General features: G+C 43.7%; 1 protein-coding gene across 2 annotated transcripts in view; it reads right to left on the minus strand.

The window, feature by feature from the left end:
* Nucleotides 1–1,344: 1,344 nt before the first annotated feature.
* LOC118366084 (segment polarity protein dishevelled homolog DVL-2-like) overlaps nucleotides 1,345–15,570 on the minus strand; it is a 37,729-nt gene continuing 23,503 nt past the window's right edge. Inside the window, exons 10-15 of one of the 2 annotated variants that reach the window (XM_035748441.2) lie at nucleotides 11,476–11,543; nucleotides 11,052–11,219; nucleotides 10,512–10,643; nucleotides 7,730–7,906; nucleotides 7,131–7,355; nucleotides 1,345–5,581 (exon numbers count right to left, since the gene is read on the minus strand). In XM_035748441.2, the coding sequence (XP_035604334.1) occupies nucleotides 5,028–5,581; nucleotides 7,131–7,355; nucleotides 7,730–7,906; nucleotides 10,512–10,643; nucleotides 11,052–11,219; nucleotides 11,476–11,543 (1,324 nt within the window). In that variant the 3' untranslated portion in view covers nucleotides 1,345–5,027. Of the gene's footprint in view, nucleotides 5,582–7,130; nucleotides 7,356–7,729; nucleotides 7,907–10,511; nucleotides 10,644–11,051; nucleotides 11,244–11,475; nucleotides 11,544–15,570 lie in introns of both variants that reach the window. The other variant, XM_035748440.2, reaches the window with a different exon arrangement.

Below are 15,570 nucleotides of genomic sequence, written 5' to 3' on the forward strand. Positions count from 1 at the left end.
TGGAAAGGTAAATTAAATACCTGTCTATTTGTGGAAATATCACTCTGATTAAAACTTTAGTCATATCTCAGTTGACATATTTTCTTTACCTAGCGACCTGTTTTTTTTAAATTATATGAGCAAATAAATATATTTTATTTGGAATGGCATGCCAAACAAAGTTAAACTGGCCTATTTATATAATGAATATGAATTCGGAGGGCAGAAATGAAGTATTAAAGCATTAGACCTCTCACTAAAGGCTTCAGTCATACAAAAGGTATACTTAAATCTGAGCTGGTTATCTAGCAGATTAGTCAGAATGTTCAAGAATAGCCTTTTCCCCTTTATTCAGATGACGACCTCTCACTGTCGGTTATTTGAAAATGAAATCCCCTCCAAAATATCACTATTGTTAAAACAAGCCATAGAAAGTTGATTGCATTCCACCAGAAAAGACAGAACAAATAATGCAAGAAATATTATGGTTAAACTCAAATATACTAATTGATAAAAAATATTTATTTGGGGAATACATTTTAACAGCCTACAAGGCAGACTTATCAGCCTCTGAGGCTGCTATTGAATCTGATCAGCCTGCCAGGAATGGAGCTCACCCACTGTAAATGTAAATATTATCCACAAAACATGAAGTGTCCCTTGCAATTATACATATCAGTTCTGCTCGATAACAACCAGCATAGATAACAAGCTAGCTTGCTAGCTAACAAGACTACTACCTAGTTAGCTCACAAGACAAGCTGCGTTGTTCCTTGCATGCAATGGGTTGTGGTCTTGGGGGTGGCACACAGTCTGGGAGACAGGTTGCTTGTTAGGCATCGTTCAGGGTTTAAATGCGCCACATTGCGAACAAACAGCCACATGACGCAGTTGTCCTGCACCTGAACAAATTAATGGATGATTGTGGTACTTTTCGTTTATCTTGTGTTCGACAAAACAACTTTTATGTAGTGATCATAAGATAAATTAGTCGTGATCGACATGAGGGAAATACACTGACAAAAACAAAACAATTTCCAAGAGTTACCTGAGTTGCAGTTCATATAAGGAAATCAGTCAATTTATATACATTCATTAGGCCATAATCTATGGATTTCACCTGACCGGGACAAGCGATATGTATCGGCTGTCTGCCATCTGCCCGGTACAGTTGAAACCGGGATTCATCTGTGAAGAGTACACTTCTCCAGTGTGTTAATGATCATTGAAGGTGAGCATTTTCCCACTGGAGTCTTCCACAACGCCGAACTACAGTCAGTTCAAGACGCAGGTGAGGTCAACAAGCATGCGCAGATGAGCTTCCCTGAGACAGTTTGTGATATAAATAAGCTTTTTGTACAGATGGAAAACATCTGGGATCTTTTATTTCAGCTCATGAAACATGGCACTAACACTTTACATGTTGCGTTTATACATTTGTTCAGTGTATATTTTGTTATTCACATGTCCTCTCCGGACTTCCGTAGAAACTAATACATCAGATGACATATTTAAGAAGTGAATCAATATAAAATCCCCAGATCAGCTGTAACTATCAGTTGAAAAACAATGCTTAAAATGTTTGAGTGAACCTGAATCTAGAAAATCAATAGTGAAGTTGCCAGAGAGTAAGAGGCAAAGCGAGGGGGATAACTGGGCCCAAAATCTGTCTTCTCCAGCAGGTGGTGTTTTTTTCTCTCACCAAGCAAGGAGTTTTTATATGTCAATGAGTGTCAAATTTGGTCAACAAAAAAATGTAATAGCTTATTTGCTGCGTGAGGCTTATTTGATCAAATAGAAGTTACGTTATGCTTAAGTTAACGAGTGTACCGATACACTACATGACCAAAAGTATGTGGACACCTGCTCGTCAAACATCTCATCATGGGCATTAATATGGAGTTGGTTCCCCCTTTGCTGCTCCAACAGCCTCCACTCTTCTGGGAAGGCTTTCCACTAGATGTTGGAACATTGCTGTGGGGACTTACTACCTTCCATTCAGCCACGACTATTAGTGAGGTCGGGCTCGGATGTTAGGTGATTAAGCCTGGCTTGCAGTTTGCGTTCCAATTAATACCAAAGGTTTTCGATGGGGTTGAGGTCAGGGCTCTGTGTAGGCCAGTCAAGTTCTTCCACACCGATCTTGACAAACCATTTCTGTATGGACCTCGCTTTGTGCATGGGGGCATTATCAAGCTGAAAAAGCCTTCCCCAAACTGTTGCCACAAAGTTAGATGCACAAAATCTAGTGAAATTAAGATTTTCCTTCACTGGAAAAAAATAAAACTATAGACCACTTTTACTCCACACACGCATACAAACCTCTCCCTCCTTTTGCCAAATTTGACCAGAATTTTATCCTTCCGATTCCTGTGTACAAGCAAAAACTAAAGCAGGAAGTACCAGTGACTCGCTCAATACATAAGTGGTCAGATGACACGGATGCTACGCTACAGGACTGGGGCCAAGCTTCCTGCCATCCAGGACCTCTGTACCAGGCGATGTCTGAGGAAGGCCCTAAAAATTGCCAAAGACTCCAGCCACCCAAGTCATAGACTGTTCTCTCTGCTACCGCACGGCAAGCGGTACCGAAGAACCAAGTCTAGGACCAAAAGGCTCCTTAACAACTTCTACCCCTAAGCCGTAAGACTGTTTAACAATTAATCAAATGGCTACCCCTGCTTTTGTTTTTACGCCGCTGCTACTCGCTGTTTATTATCTATACATTGTCACTTTTTACAAATTACCTCGACTAACCTGTACCCCCCGCACATAGACTCTGTACCTGTACCGCTTGTGTATATAGCCTCAATGTAATTTTCTTGTTACTTATTTTTAAATTCAATTTAGTAAATATTTTGACTATTTCTTCAACTGCATTGTTGGTTAAGGGCTTGTATGTAAGTAAGCCGGTTGTATTCGCCACATTTGACAAATACATTTGATTTGGGCCTGGCTCCCAAGTGGATGGACCTATGACCTCCCAGGTCCACAATCCATAGAGTAGGACTCAATTTATTTAGTTCAATTGACTGATTTCCTTACATGAACTTCAACTGAGCAAAATCTTAAAATTGTTATTTCTATTTTTGTTCAGTAAAATAACCATATTTTATTTTATTCAAGGACAGCGTCAAAAGCCAAATTAGGCTTCTTCTAAAAACAATTAAATAAGTGTCAAATTTTTTTTTTTGCAACCATCATTGAAGTTCAGTTATAAATTACAATTGAGGCTTATACACAAAATTGCTATCTACAAATAAGGGGGAAAACACTAATACAATTGCAATTTCCCCCTTACCAGCTCGGACTTTGCTACTTTGAGGAGAAATGTACTTACTATGACTGATATGTGGTTGTTCCACCTGCGCCATCTTAAGATGAATGGACTGACTAAGTCTCTCTGGATAAGAGTGTCCGCTAAATGACTCAAATGAACAAGTGACAAACAAGCAAATATGACAATGCATTACTGACTGTGCCATACTAAGAAGCATAACTATTCGTCATCAAGCACATTTAATACAATTATATAAACGTATACATAAAAAATGTGTATGTCACTCAGTTAAAAAACAAAATGTGGGTAGGAGTGTGAGATCAGAGCTATATAAACTATTTTGTATTTGCTTCTTTTTCATTCTTTGTAGCGTGGTTAAACCAGACTGAATGCAGCACTCAAACAATGGTGAGAGCATAGCATTGTCTGGTTTAGCCAGACTACATTCTTTGACCCTCACCAACTGCTATCCCAAATACTTCAGTCTGTCGGTCTGTACCAGCTTCCATCTCCCAGTCATCCACCCAGTGTTTGAAGTGAACTGAAATAAGTGCTGGTACGGTAGTCATTTTGGGTGTCAGTACTCATCATATATTTAGGCCAATATTAAAAAAAAGAGTGGCCAGTAATCAGTACCTGTGTGTACCGGCCCAATTCACACACTGCATCAAGCTGACTGACCAGTAAGGTGCAAATCACAAATGTATCAGGGGGCTCACCAGTTACTGCAGAGGACAGGAGGCCTCCACAATATCTGGGCCCTTATTCAATCATATCAGAGTCTTGTCAAATCATAATGAATACGGTTACATGGACGGCGGCACCTGATCCTAGATCAGCCTACCTACTTGCTTTGTGAATACAGGCCCTGAGCGTGAGTGCATATCAACACAAACCCAACAGCGCTTCTCATAAAAAATAAACATTCCTACTGCTGGTTATCAGTAGATCAAATGTGAATGCATGAATTCATCCATTTCAATTAACAGATGCATGTATACAACACTTTTCTTCTCCAGCTGGTAGTGTTTTAGTACCATATTCCAAGAACACCACATCAATTAACCTCCTAAGTAGGCTATAGTAGTACTATGCTCCATATCACTATGAGTGACGTGTGTGACATGTTTAGAAACATGATCACAGCTATGTGACAGTGGTCGTAATGGCGTGGCACATTGAATTATGTACAATTACTTGATGAAGTGAAATGTATTCTGTTTTCATATCATACAAATTGACATAATAATGACCTATGTTCCTGTCTGAACAACAAAGAAATGTAGGTATTCCCATTACCCTTGATGAAGCTCAATTTAAGGTTTTTATTCGGTGAATCTTGAGCTGACAGGAATTACTCATCTTTGCTTCCTCTAGATGTTTACCAGCTTGTAAGATAAGGCAGAGATAGGTAAACATCTAAAGGTAACTGATTCCTGTCAGATGAGACACCTAATAAAACCTTGGTTAACCAATAACATCACAAAGAGAGACAATGGTCTGGGCTGGGTTTAGGCTCTTAAAGCTTTCCAAGAGTTCAAATGAATCAAAGCACCTTGTGAATGTTGCTGGTACCACTCTAATGTTGCCTTATGCTGCAGCGTGCATCCTTCTGATTCTGGACACCAACTTCCCCATATACAGCCTCTGGGTCAGTCCCAGAGGGCACTACTTTTGACCAGGGCTCATTGGACTCAGGTCAAAAGTAGTGTACTATGTAGGGAATTAGGTGCCATTTGCGACTCAACCCTCTGTAGTGTCTCCACTCCTACATGACGTCCACAAAGAACTCACTGGGATTTCCCATGGCAAGGTGGAAGGACTGGCGCGAGGCGGTGAGCTCTGGGGGCACAGAGCCCAGGTCACGGGTTGGGGGTGCCCCTGGAGGTCCCCCGGGGGTGGTGCCAGGGGGCAGGCCCGGCATCGAGGGCCCTGTCTGCCCCAGGCCCTGGAGGGTGTGTGGGTGCACGTGAGGGTGATGGGGGTGCTGGGGGACCATCATAAGCATCATGGGGTTGTATGAAAGGGGTATGCCCTGTGGGAATTGGAGGTGTGGAGGGGGTGCGCGGTGGTGTGAGCGCTGGCTGACGTGGCTATAGTGGCTGTGTTCACTGGGGGTGGCCGAGCCTCCGTGTTCCCCCCTCCTCAGGCTGCTCCGTACAGAATACTCTGATTCGCTGCCGCTTCCTGAGCGAGAGTCCCTGCCGTCTCCGCCTACCGGTGACTTCTCATCCCGGCCGCTAGTACTGCCCACCCCTCCTCCGCCTTTTCCTCCCCTCCGTCTCTCTCCCTCGCTTCGGGTGGAGCCACTGCTCCGGCTCCCTGGGTGAGAGAAGACAGGACAATGTGAAAACAGGCACCCCAGAAAAGCAGAGTACATTCTAATATCACAGTCTAACCAGAATCACACAGAGGCTATCTATAGCTCTGATTCAAACAAGACATTATTTAACCCTTGCATAACCCTACAATGTTCAAGTTTCTGAGTATGGCCTGTCAGGAAAACTCTGAACTCTTTAATGATTCATTCATTCATTAACACATGTATTAATTACACTTGAACAAAAATATAAACACAACATGTAAAGTGTTGGTCTCATGAGCTGAAATAAAATATTATTTCTCTCAAATTGGGCACAAATGTGTTTACACACATTTACCCTGTTAGTGAGCATTTCTCATTTTCCAAGATAATCCATCCACCTGACAGCTGTGGCACATCAAGAAGCTGATTAAACTGCATGATCATTTCATCTGCACCTTGTACTGGGGACAATAAAAGGCCACTAAAATGTTGTGCTCAAATTTGTTTACATCCCTGTTACTGAGCATTTCTCCTTTACCAAGATAATCCATCCACCTGACAGCTGTGACATTTTAAGAAGCTGATTCAACAGCATGATCAGGTGCACCTTGTGCTGGGGACAAAAGGCCACTAAAATGTGCAGTTTTGTCACAACACAATGCCACGGATGTCTCAAGTTGAGGGAGCGTGCAACTGGCATGCTGACTGCAGGAATGTCCACGAGAGCTGTTGCCAGAGAATTGGGGATGTTTATTTCTCTAGCATAAGCCACCTTCAACATTGTTTTAGAGAATTTTACAGTACGTCCAACAGGCCTCACAACCGCAGGCCATGTGTATGGCACCGTGTGGGAGAGCGGTTTGCTGATGTCAATGTATGGTGGCATTGGGGATATGGTATTGGCAGGCATAAGCTATGGACAATGAAAACAATTGCATTTTATCGAAGGCATTTTGAATGCACAGAGATACCGTGATGAGATCCTGAGGAGCATTGTCGTGCCATTCATCACCTCATGTTTCAGCATGATAATGCACGGACCCATGTTGCAAGGATCTGTACACAATTCCTGAAAGCTGAAAATGTCTCAGTTCTTCCATGGCCTGCATACTCAACAGACATATCACCCATTGAGCATGTTTGGGATGCTCTGGATCGATGTGTACAACAGCGTGTTCCAGTTCCCGCCAATATCCAGCAACTTTGCACAGCCATTGAAGAGGAGTGGGGCCACATTCCTCAGGCCACAATCAACAGCTTGATCAACTCTATGTGAAGGAGATGTGTCGTGCTGAATGAGGCAGATGGTGGTAAAATCAGATACTGACTGGTTTTCTGATCCACGTCCCTACCATTTATTAAAAGGTATCTGTGACCAACAGATGCATATCTGTATTCCCAGTCATGTGAAATCCATAGATATGACCAAATTAATGTACTTATATGAACTGTAACTCAGTAAAATCTTTGAAGTTATTGCATGTTACATTTATATTTTTGTTCAGTACACACACACACACACACACACACACACACACACACACCCCGGTGTCCCTCCAGTCTTACCCTCACTATGCTGGCTCCCTGTGCTGCCTGGCGCGTAGCTGTAGCTGGAAAGCTCGTGGTAGGGGGGCGGCTGGCTGGAGTAGGGGTTGGAGGTGTACTGGTAGGAGGGGAACGTGTGCATCAGGGGCCAGGGTGTGGCCCCCGGGAGGGGCAGGGGGGCCAGGGTGTCCTGGTCTGAGGCCCCACTAGAACCGTCGTTGTCATTCAGGGAGAGGTTTGCCATGTCTGGGAGAGAATAGTGTAATGGCACAGTTATAACCAGTGATGTATGATGCATCATTTGACCTTCATTTTCAATAAATAGGACATTTTACCAGAGCTCTCACAAAATAAAACCGCAAAAAGTCCATGGCAAATATACATATTTACAACAAACAGCCACGAAACTGTAAAGCTAATGTAGCACAGAAGGCACGGCAACATCTTAAGGCTCGAGGGCCACATCGGGATTTCGAAATTCAAAAGGAGTGCCGCACTAAGACAATTTTCTTATCCAAAATAATCATAATACAGGGATGGCCACCTGTTGCCCATCTCTGTAGTACAGTAAAACAGGCCTATGGGCAATTAGCCACAAAGGCTTGTGCTGTTTTACTCACAGTTCTCACAGTCGCTGAAGTCACCGAAAATGTAATAGCATTGCTCTGAGAAGGTGATCTTGTTGACCGTGTGGCGGATGAAGCCAGCTTTCAGCAAGTTACTGGCATACTTCCTGGCTTCACGACGGTCCTGGAAGCCCTCAATGTGTTGGTAGAGCCACTCCACCACATCAGAACCTGCCAATCAATCATCCATTAGAACCGCACAATAGAACCCCTCTGTGTTGGTAGAGCCACTCCACCACATCAGAACCTGCCAATCAATCATCCATTAGAACCCCACACTAGAACCCCCAATGTGTTGGTAGAGCCACTCCACCACATCAGAACCTGCCAATCAATCATCCATTAGAACCCCACACTAGAACTCCCCCTGATGTGTTGGTAGAGGCACTCCACGACATCAGAACATGCAAATCAATCATCCATCAGAACCCCACCTATGATCTACTGTAGGGTTTAATCTTTGCCTGTAAATCTACCAATTTTCTTTGCGGAGAAAATTGCAACCATCCCGGTAATATCCTGGTATTCCCGTTCAGACCGGAAATGCTATTTAAAAACACATAGAAGTCTAAAAATTGACATGACTATACCACTGTAAATGGAGAAATGTGGACAGGAATCCAATGGCTTATTTAAGCAATAAGGCCCTAACTGCAGCTCTTTGTTAAGTGTTGCAGTCATTTCAGTCGCTGTAGTAGCTGACGTGTATAGTGTTGAGTCATCTGCATACAGACACACTGGCCTTACTCAAAGCCAGTGGCATGTCGTTAGTAAAAATTGAAAAATGCAAGGGGCCTAAACAGATAACATGGGGAATTCCTGCTTCTACCTGAATTATGTTTGAGAGGCTTCCATTAAAGAACACACTCTGTGTTCTGTTCGACAAGTAACTCTTGATCCACATTATAGAAGGTGCAAAGCCATAACACATTCATTTTTCAATAATGTCAAAAGCCGCACTGAAGACTAACAAGACAGCCCCCACAATCTTTTTATCATCAGTTTCTCTCAGCCAATCAGTGTGTAAGTGCCGTGCTTGTTGAGTGTCCTTCCCTATATGCGTGCTGAAAGTCTGTTGTCAATTTGTTTACTGTGAAATAACATTGTATCTGGTCAAACATTTTTTCCCATAAGTTTGTAACAGGCTGATTGGTCAGCTATTTGAGCCAGTAAAGGGGGCTTTACTATTCTTGGGTAGCGAAATGACTTTAGCTTCCCTGCAAGCCTGAGGGCACACACTTTCTAGTACGCTTAACTTGAAGATATGGCAAATAGAGGTGGAAATATCATCCACTATTATCTTCGGTAATTTTCCATCCAGATTGTCAGATAGCGGTGGCTCGTCATTGCGACAGATCCTGGGCTCGAACCCAGAGTCTCTGGTGGCACAGCTAGCACTGCCGTAGCCCACTGCGCCACCCGGGAGGCCTGGCTTGTCATTGTTGATTTCACCTCTTCCACACTGACTTTACGGAATTCAAAAGTACAATTCGTCTTTCATAATTTGGTCAGATATACTTGGATGTGTAATGTCAGCATTTGTTGCTATATTAGGCCCAGCCAGTTTAAAAAGGGACACTTTGTGATTTTGGTAATGACGCCCTATATCTACTTCCCCAGAGTCAGATGAACTCATGGATACCATTTTTATGTCTCTGCACCCTGTTTGAAGTAAGTTGCTATCTAGCACTAGCGCAACTGCTAAGTAGGGTTAGTACAATGACTGGAAGTCTATGGTATCTGCTAGCCGCCATCTGCTAGCCGTGCACTCACTTTTGTTATTTTAACATCATGGACCAATGTTGCAAATATCCATTTCCTAGAGGCACGGTTGTAATCACAATATACCAGTCATTTTGTGACCAGTGAGTAGCTGCAGTTCATATTTTGAGCTTCTACCAGTGCCATAAAGAGATTTGTGAATGTGAGATGAGACTGCCTTCAGTAACTGAGTCATGAGTAGCCTACACATGAGACAGCAATTTCTAGATGTCATGCAAGTAAGTGATGTTTTCTATTGACATTATGTGGAGTAAGCTAAATACGGCAGGCTGCTAGAATTGTGATGACTGGTCTAATGTAGGCTATGAATGATGCCAGAGAGTTTGCCAGCAGCATACCTCCCTGCATCCCACCGCTGGCTTGCCTCTGAAGCTAAGCAGGGTCGGTCCTAGTCGGTCCCTGAATGGGAGACCATATGTTGGAAGTGGTGTTGGGGGGCAAGTAGGAGGCACTCTTTCCTCTGGTCTAAACAAATATCCCAATACCCCAGGGCAGTGATTGGGGACATTGCCCTGTGTAGGGTGCCGTCTTTCAGATGGGACCGACTCTGTGGTCACTAAAGATACCATGGCACTTATTGTTAAGAGTAGGGGTGTTAACCCTGGTGTCCTGGCTGCATTTCCTATCTGACCTTCATACCACCATGGCCACCTAATCGTCCTCAGCTTCCAATTGGCTTATTCATTGCCTCACCTCCCCTGTAACTGTTCCCAAGGCTGTTGCTGTAAACGAGAACGTGTTCTCATTCAACTTACCTAGTAAAATAAGAGTTGATGTCCGGTTCATGCGTGCACATTTAGATTTTTTTGTGAAGGTGCTTGGTTGGGAAGTCCTGGGATACCGGTCATCGGTATTATTATTGTTTATATTTTTCATTAAACCCTAATACTAGTTATAACTTTTCAACAATATAATCTTTCTTTCCAATCCAAATACAATAGCACCCTAGAAGTTGGCTATACAGCACAAACAGATCTGGAAGCAGTTCTCTCACCAAGGAAGGCATTGGGGATGGTGATCTTGAGCCACATCCTGTCCCGAACCTCCAGACCAGACTCTGGGGAGGCCATGGCCTTCGCCACCGACGCCATGTCAGAGTGGAGGGACAGGTTGAAGTCATCAAAACCTGGAGAGAGATGAGAAGAGGGTAAGATTAAGAGAAACAGACTGTCAAAAAATATATTAATTATCAACAACTAAGGTAGACAGAACTTAACACTTGAGGGAGAAGAGAACATAAAATAGCATTTCCAAAACTCGGTCCTCGCGATGTAGTTTTTTTGACCTAACACTATACAGCTAGTTCAAATGATCAAAGCTTGATAATTAGTTTACTATTGCAATCAGCTGAGTAGTGCTAGGGCAAAAAACAAAATGTGCACCCCTTGGGGGCCCAGGACAGAGTTTGGGAAACCTTGACTTAAATCTTCAACAGAGATCAATGAGCAAAATGACAAAACTTGAGACTTATGAGAGAGAAAGCGAGAAAGAGACACGAGAAGACTCAAACATAGTAAATAAAAACAGACCTTACCTTTGTGGGCCAAAGACAGGCAGAGGGACTCACGCTCTGTCTCGGTCACCGAGGAGTTGGAGGTGATGGTGCTGAGAGAGGAGCTGCCGGGGTAGGGAGGATAGGCCCCTGTCAGGGCCACAGAATGGCTCACCCACACAGCCGGGTCTATGGGCCGGATCGGCTCATCTGGAAGAACAATGGGGGTGTACACTATGAGGGGTTGTAGTCTCCTCTACCATTGGGTGGATTTCTCAGCCGAGGCTCTTTTCGCATTTAGTCTTTGCTCGATTTCTCACGTCTTCCCTCTCCTCGTTCTCAAAACGAGAAGGTCAGAGGGGAAGGGACTTTGGATCTTCGACCTCGTGTGTTGTGAGGAGAGAGGATGCAAGGAATCAAGGAAAGAGGAACTGAGAAAGAGCCTAGGAGTTAACAGGTTACTCACTGCGTGGGAGGGTGAAGTAGCCCTGGGGTGACGGGTCCCAGCATTTAGCCACTGTCAGGATAATAGGTCTGGGTGGAGAGAAAAGGAGAAAGAGAAAGCGAGAGAGACATCGAGATAATTATCTTTATTTTTTTCTCTTTTGTTTTAGGGGGTGGATCAGCTTTAATATTGCAGATGGATTGTAGCTTCTATCAATGTCATTGTCTGCATAAATTTCAACCCCCATATATTTTTTTGTAAATGTATATAATATATACAGTACCAGTCAAAGTTAGGCCAAAGAGTTCAATCTTGGTTTCATCAGACCAGAAAATCTTGTTCCTCATGGTCAGAGTCCTTTAGGTGCCTTTTGGCAAACTCCAAGCGGGCTGTCATGTGCCTTTTACTGAGGAATGGCTTCAGTCTGGCCACTTAACCCTAAAGGCTTGATTGATGGAGTGCGTCAGAGATGGGAGAACCTTCCAGAAGGACAACCATCTCCACAGAGGAACTCTGGAGCTCTGTTAGACTGACCATAGGGTTCTTGGTCACCTCCCTGAACAGGCCCTTCTCCTCCGATTGCTCAGTTAGGCCGGGCAGCCAGCTCTAGGAAGTCTTGGTGGTTCCAAACTTCTTCCATTTAAGAATGATGGAGGCCACTGTGTTCTTGGGGACCTTCAACGCTGCAGACATTTTTTAGTACCCTTCCTCAGATCTGTGCCTCGACACAATCCTGTCTCGGAGCTCTACGGACAATTCCTTTGACCTCATGGGTTGGATTTCGCTCTGACATGCACCGTCAACTATGGGAACCTATATAGACAGGTGTGTGCCTTTCCAAATCATGTCCAATCAATTGAATTTATCACAGGTGCATTCCAATCAAGTTGAAGAAACATCTCAAGGATGATCAATGGAAACAGGATGCACCTAAGTGCAATTTTGAGTCTCATAGCAAAAGGGTCTGAATGTAAATAAGGCATCTGTTTTTTTATTGTTATACTTTTGCAAAACTTTCTAATAACCTGTTCTCTTAGTCAATATGGGTATTGTGCACAGATTGAATCCACTTCAGAACATGGCTGTAACGTAACAAATTGTGGAAAAAGTCAAGGGGTCTAAAATCTTGTGTATGTTTACACACAGCTTAAATACATTTTCCATTATTGGAAAGTATATTTTACATTAGTTTTTTTTTGTTTTTAATGCCTCCACTCAACCCCTCCCATCGACCTCTTTTTCTATTTGCCATATATTTTTTGACTTTGCGGTTAACCTTTCTATTCTCAGTTTCTACAGATTGTAACTTATAATCGTTTTAGCAAAAACATTTTATTTTATTATTGATCGATCGATAATTATCTTTGTAGAAGGAGCAGAAGGCATGCACACATACAGTTGAAGTCGGAAGTTTACATATACCTTAACCAAATACATTTAAACTCAGTTTCACAATTCCTGACATTTAATCCTCGTAAGAATTCACTGTTTTAGGTCAGTTAGGATCATCACTTTATTTTAAGAATGTGAAATGTCAGAATAATAGTAGAGTTATTTATTTCAGCTTTTATTTCTTTCATCACATTCCCAGTGGGTCAGAAGTTTACATACACACCATTAGTATTTGTTAGCATTGCCTTTAAACTGTTTAACTTGGGTCAAACATTTTTGGGTAGCCTTCCACAAGCTTCCCACAATAAGTTGAGTGAATTTTGGCCCATATTTTTATGAGATTAAGGTAAGGGCTTTGTGATGGCCACTCCAATACCTTGACTTTGTTGTCCATAAGCCATTTTGCCACAACTTTGGAAGTATGCTTGGGGTCAGTGTCCATTTGGAAGACCCACTTGCGACCAAGCTTTAACTTCCTGACTGATGTCTTGAGATGTTGCTTCAATATATCCAATTTGTAAGTCGCTCTGGATAAGAGCGTCTGCTAAATGACTTAAATGTAAATGTAAATTATATTAAGTGGCATTGTTTAAAGTGGCTAGTGATACCTTTATGATATCAATTTTTCCATTATTAAAGTGGCTAGAGTTGAGTTAGTATGTTGGCAGCAGCCACTCAATGTTAGTGATGGCTGTTTAACAGTCTGATGGCCTTGATAGAAGCTGTTTTTCAGTCTCTCGGCCCCTGCTTTGATGCACCTGTACTGACCTCGCCTTCTGGACGATAGCGGGGTGAACAGGCAGTGGCTCGGGTGGTTGTTGTCCTTGATGATCTTTATGGCTTCCTGTGACATCGGTTGGTGTAGGTGTCCTGGAGGGCAGGTAGTTTGCCCCCGGTGATGCATTGTGCAGACCTCACTACCCTCTGGAGAGCCTTACGGTTATGGGCGGAGCAGTTGTCGTACCAGGCGGTGATACAGCCCGACAGGATGCTCTCGATTGTGCATCTGTAAAAGTTTGTGTGCTTTTGGTGACAAGCCACATTTCTTCAGCCTCCTGAGGTTGAAGAGGCACTGCTGCACCTTCACGATGCTGACTGTGTGGGTGGACCAATTCAGTTTGTCTGTGATGTGTACGCCGAGGAACTTAACTTACTACCCGCTCCACTACTGTCCCGTCAATGTGGATAGGGGGCTGCTCCCTCTGCTGTTTCCTGAAGTCCACGATAATCTTTTTTGTTTTGTTGACATTGAGTGTGAGGTTATTTTCCTGACACCACACTCCAGGGGCCCTCACCTCCTCCCTGTAGGCCGTCTTGTCGTTGTTGGTAATCAAGCCTACCACTGTAGTGTCGTCCGCAAACTTGATGATTGAGTTGGAGGCGTGCATGGCCACGCAGTCGTGGGTGAACAGGGAGGTACAGGAGAGGGCTGAGAACACACCCTTGTGGGGTCCCAGTGTTGAGGATCAGCAGGGTGGAGATGTTTCCTATCTTCACCACCTGGGGGCGGCCCGTCAGGAAGTCCAGGGCGGGGTCGAGACCCAGGGTCTTAATGATGAGTTTGGAAGGTACTATGGTGTTAAATGCTGAGCTGTAGTCGATGAACAGCATTCTTACATAGGTATTCCTCTTGTCTAGATGGGTTAGGGCAGTGTGATTGCGTCGTTTGTGGACCTATTGGGGCGGTAAGCTAATTGGAGTGGGTCTAGGGTGTCAAGTAGGGTGGAGGTGATATGGTCCTTGACTAGTCTCTCAAAGCACTTCAGTATGACGGAAGTGAGTGCTACGGGACGGTAGTCATTTAGCTCAGATACCTTAGCTTTCTTGGGAACAGGAACAATGGTGGCCCTCTTGAAGCATGTGGGAACAGCAGACTGGGATAAGGATTGATTATGTCCGTAAACACACCAGTCAGCTGGTCTGCACATGCTCTGAGGACGCGGCTGGGGATGCCGTCTGGGCCTGCAGCCTTGCGAGGGTTAACACGTTTAATAACTCATGTTGGCTGCAGTGAAGGAGAGCCCGCAGGTTTTGGTAGCGGGCCGTGTCAGTGGCACTGTATTAATATATAATAATAATAATATATGCCATTTAGCAGACGCTTTTATCCAAAGCGACTTACAGTCATGTGTGCATACATTCTACGTACGTATTGTCCTCAAAGCGGGCAAAAAAGTGTTTTAGTCTGCCTGGGAGCAAGACATCCTGGTCCGTGACGGGGCTGATTTTCTTTATGTAATCCGTGATTGACTGTAGACCCTGCCACATACCTCCTCGTGTCTGAGCCATTGAATTGCGACTCTACTTTGTCTCTATACTGACACTTAGCTTGTTTGATTGCCTTGTGGAGGGAATAGCTACACTGTTTGTATTCGGTCATGTTTCCAGTCACCTTGCCATGATTAAAAGCAGTGGTCCGCGCTTTCAGTTTTGTGCGAATGCTGCCATCAATCCATAGTTTCTGGTTGGGGAATGTTTTAATAGATGCTGTGGGTACAACATCACCGATGCACTCGCTAAAAAACTTGCTCACCGAATCAGCATATTCATCAATGTTGTTGTTTGACGTTATGCGGGAACATGTCCACATGATCGAAGCAATCTTGAAGTGGAATCCGACTGGTCGGACCAGCGTTTAACAGACCTGAGCGTGGGTGCTTCCTGTTTTAGTCTCTGTCTATAGGCTGGGAGCAATAAAATGGAGTCGTGGTCAGCTTTTCTGAA

Source organism: Oncorhynchus keta, chromosome 33, assembly GCF_023373465.1.
Source record: "Oncorhynchus keta strain PuntledgeMale-10-30-2019 chromosome 33, Oket_V2, whole genome shotgun sequence".
Taxonomy (NCBI): domain Eukaryota; kingdom Metazoa; phylum Chordata; class Actinopteri; order Salmoniformes; family Salmonidae; genus Oncorhynchus; species Oncorhynchus keta.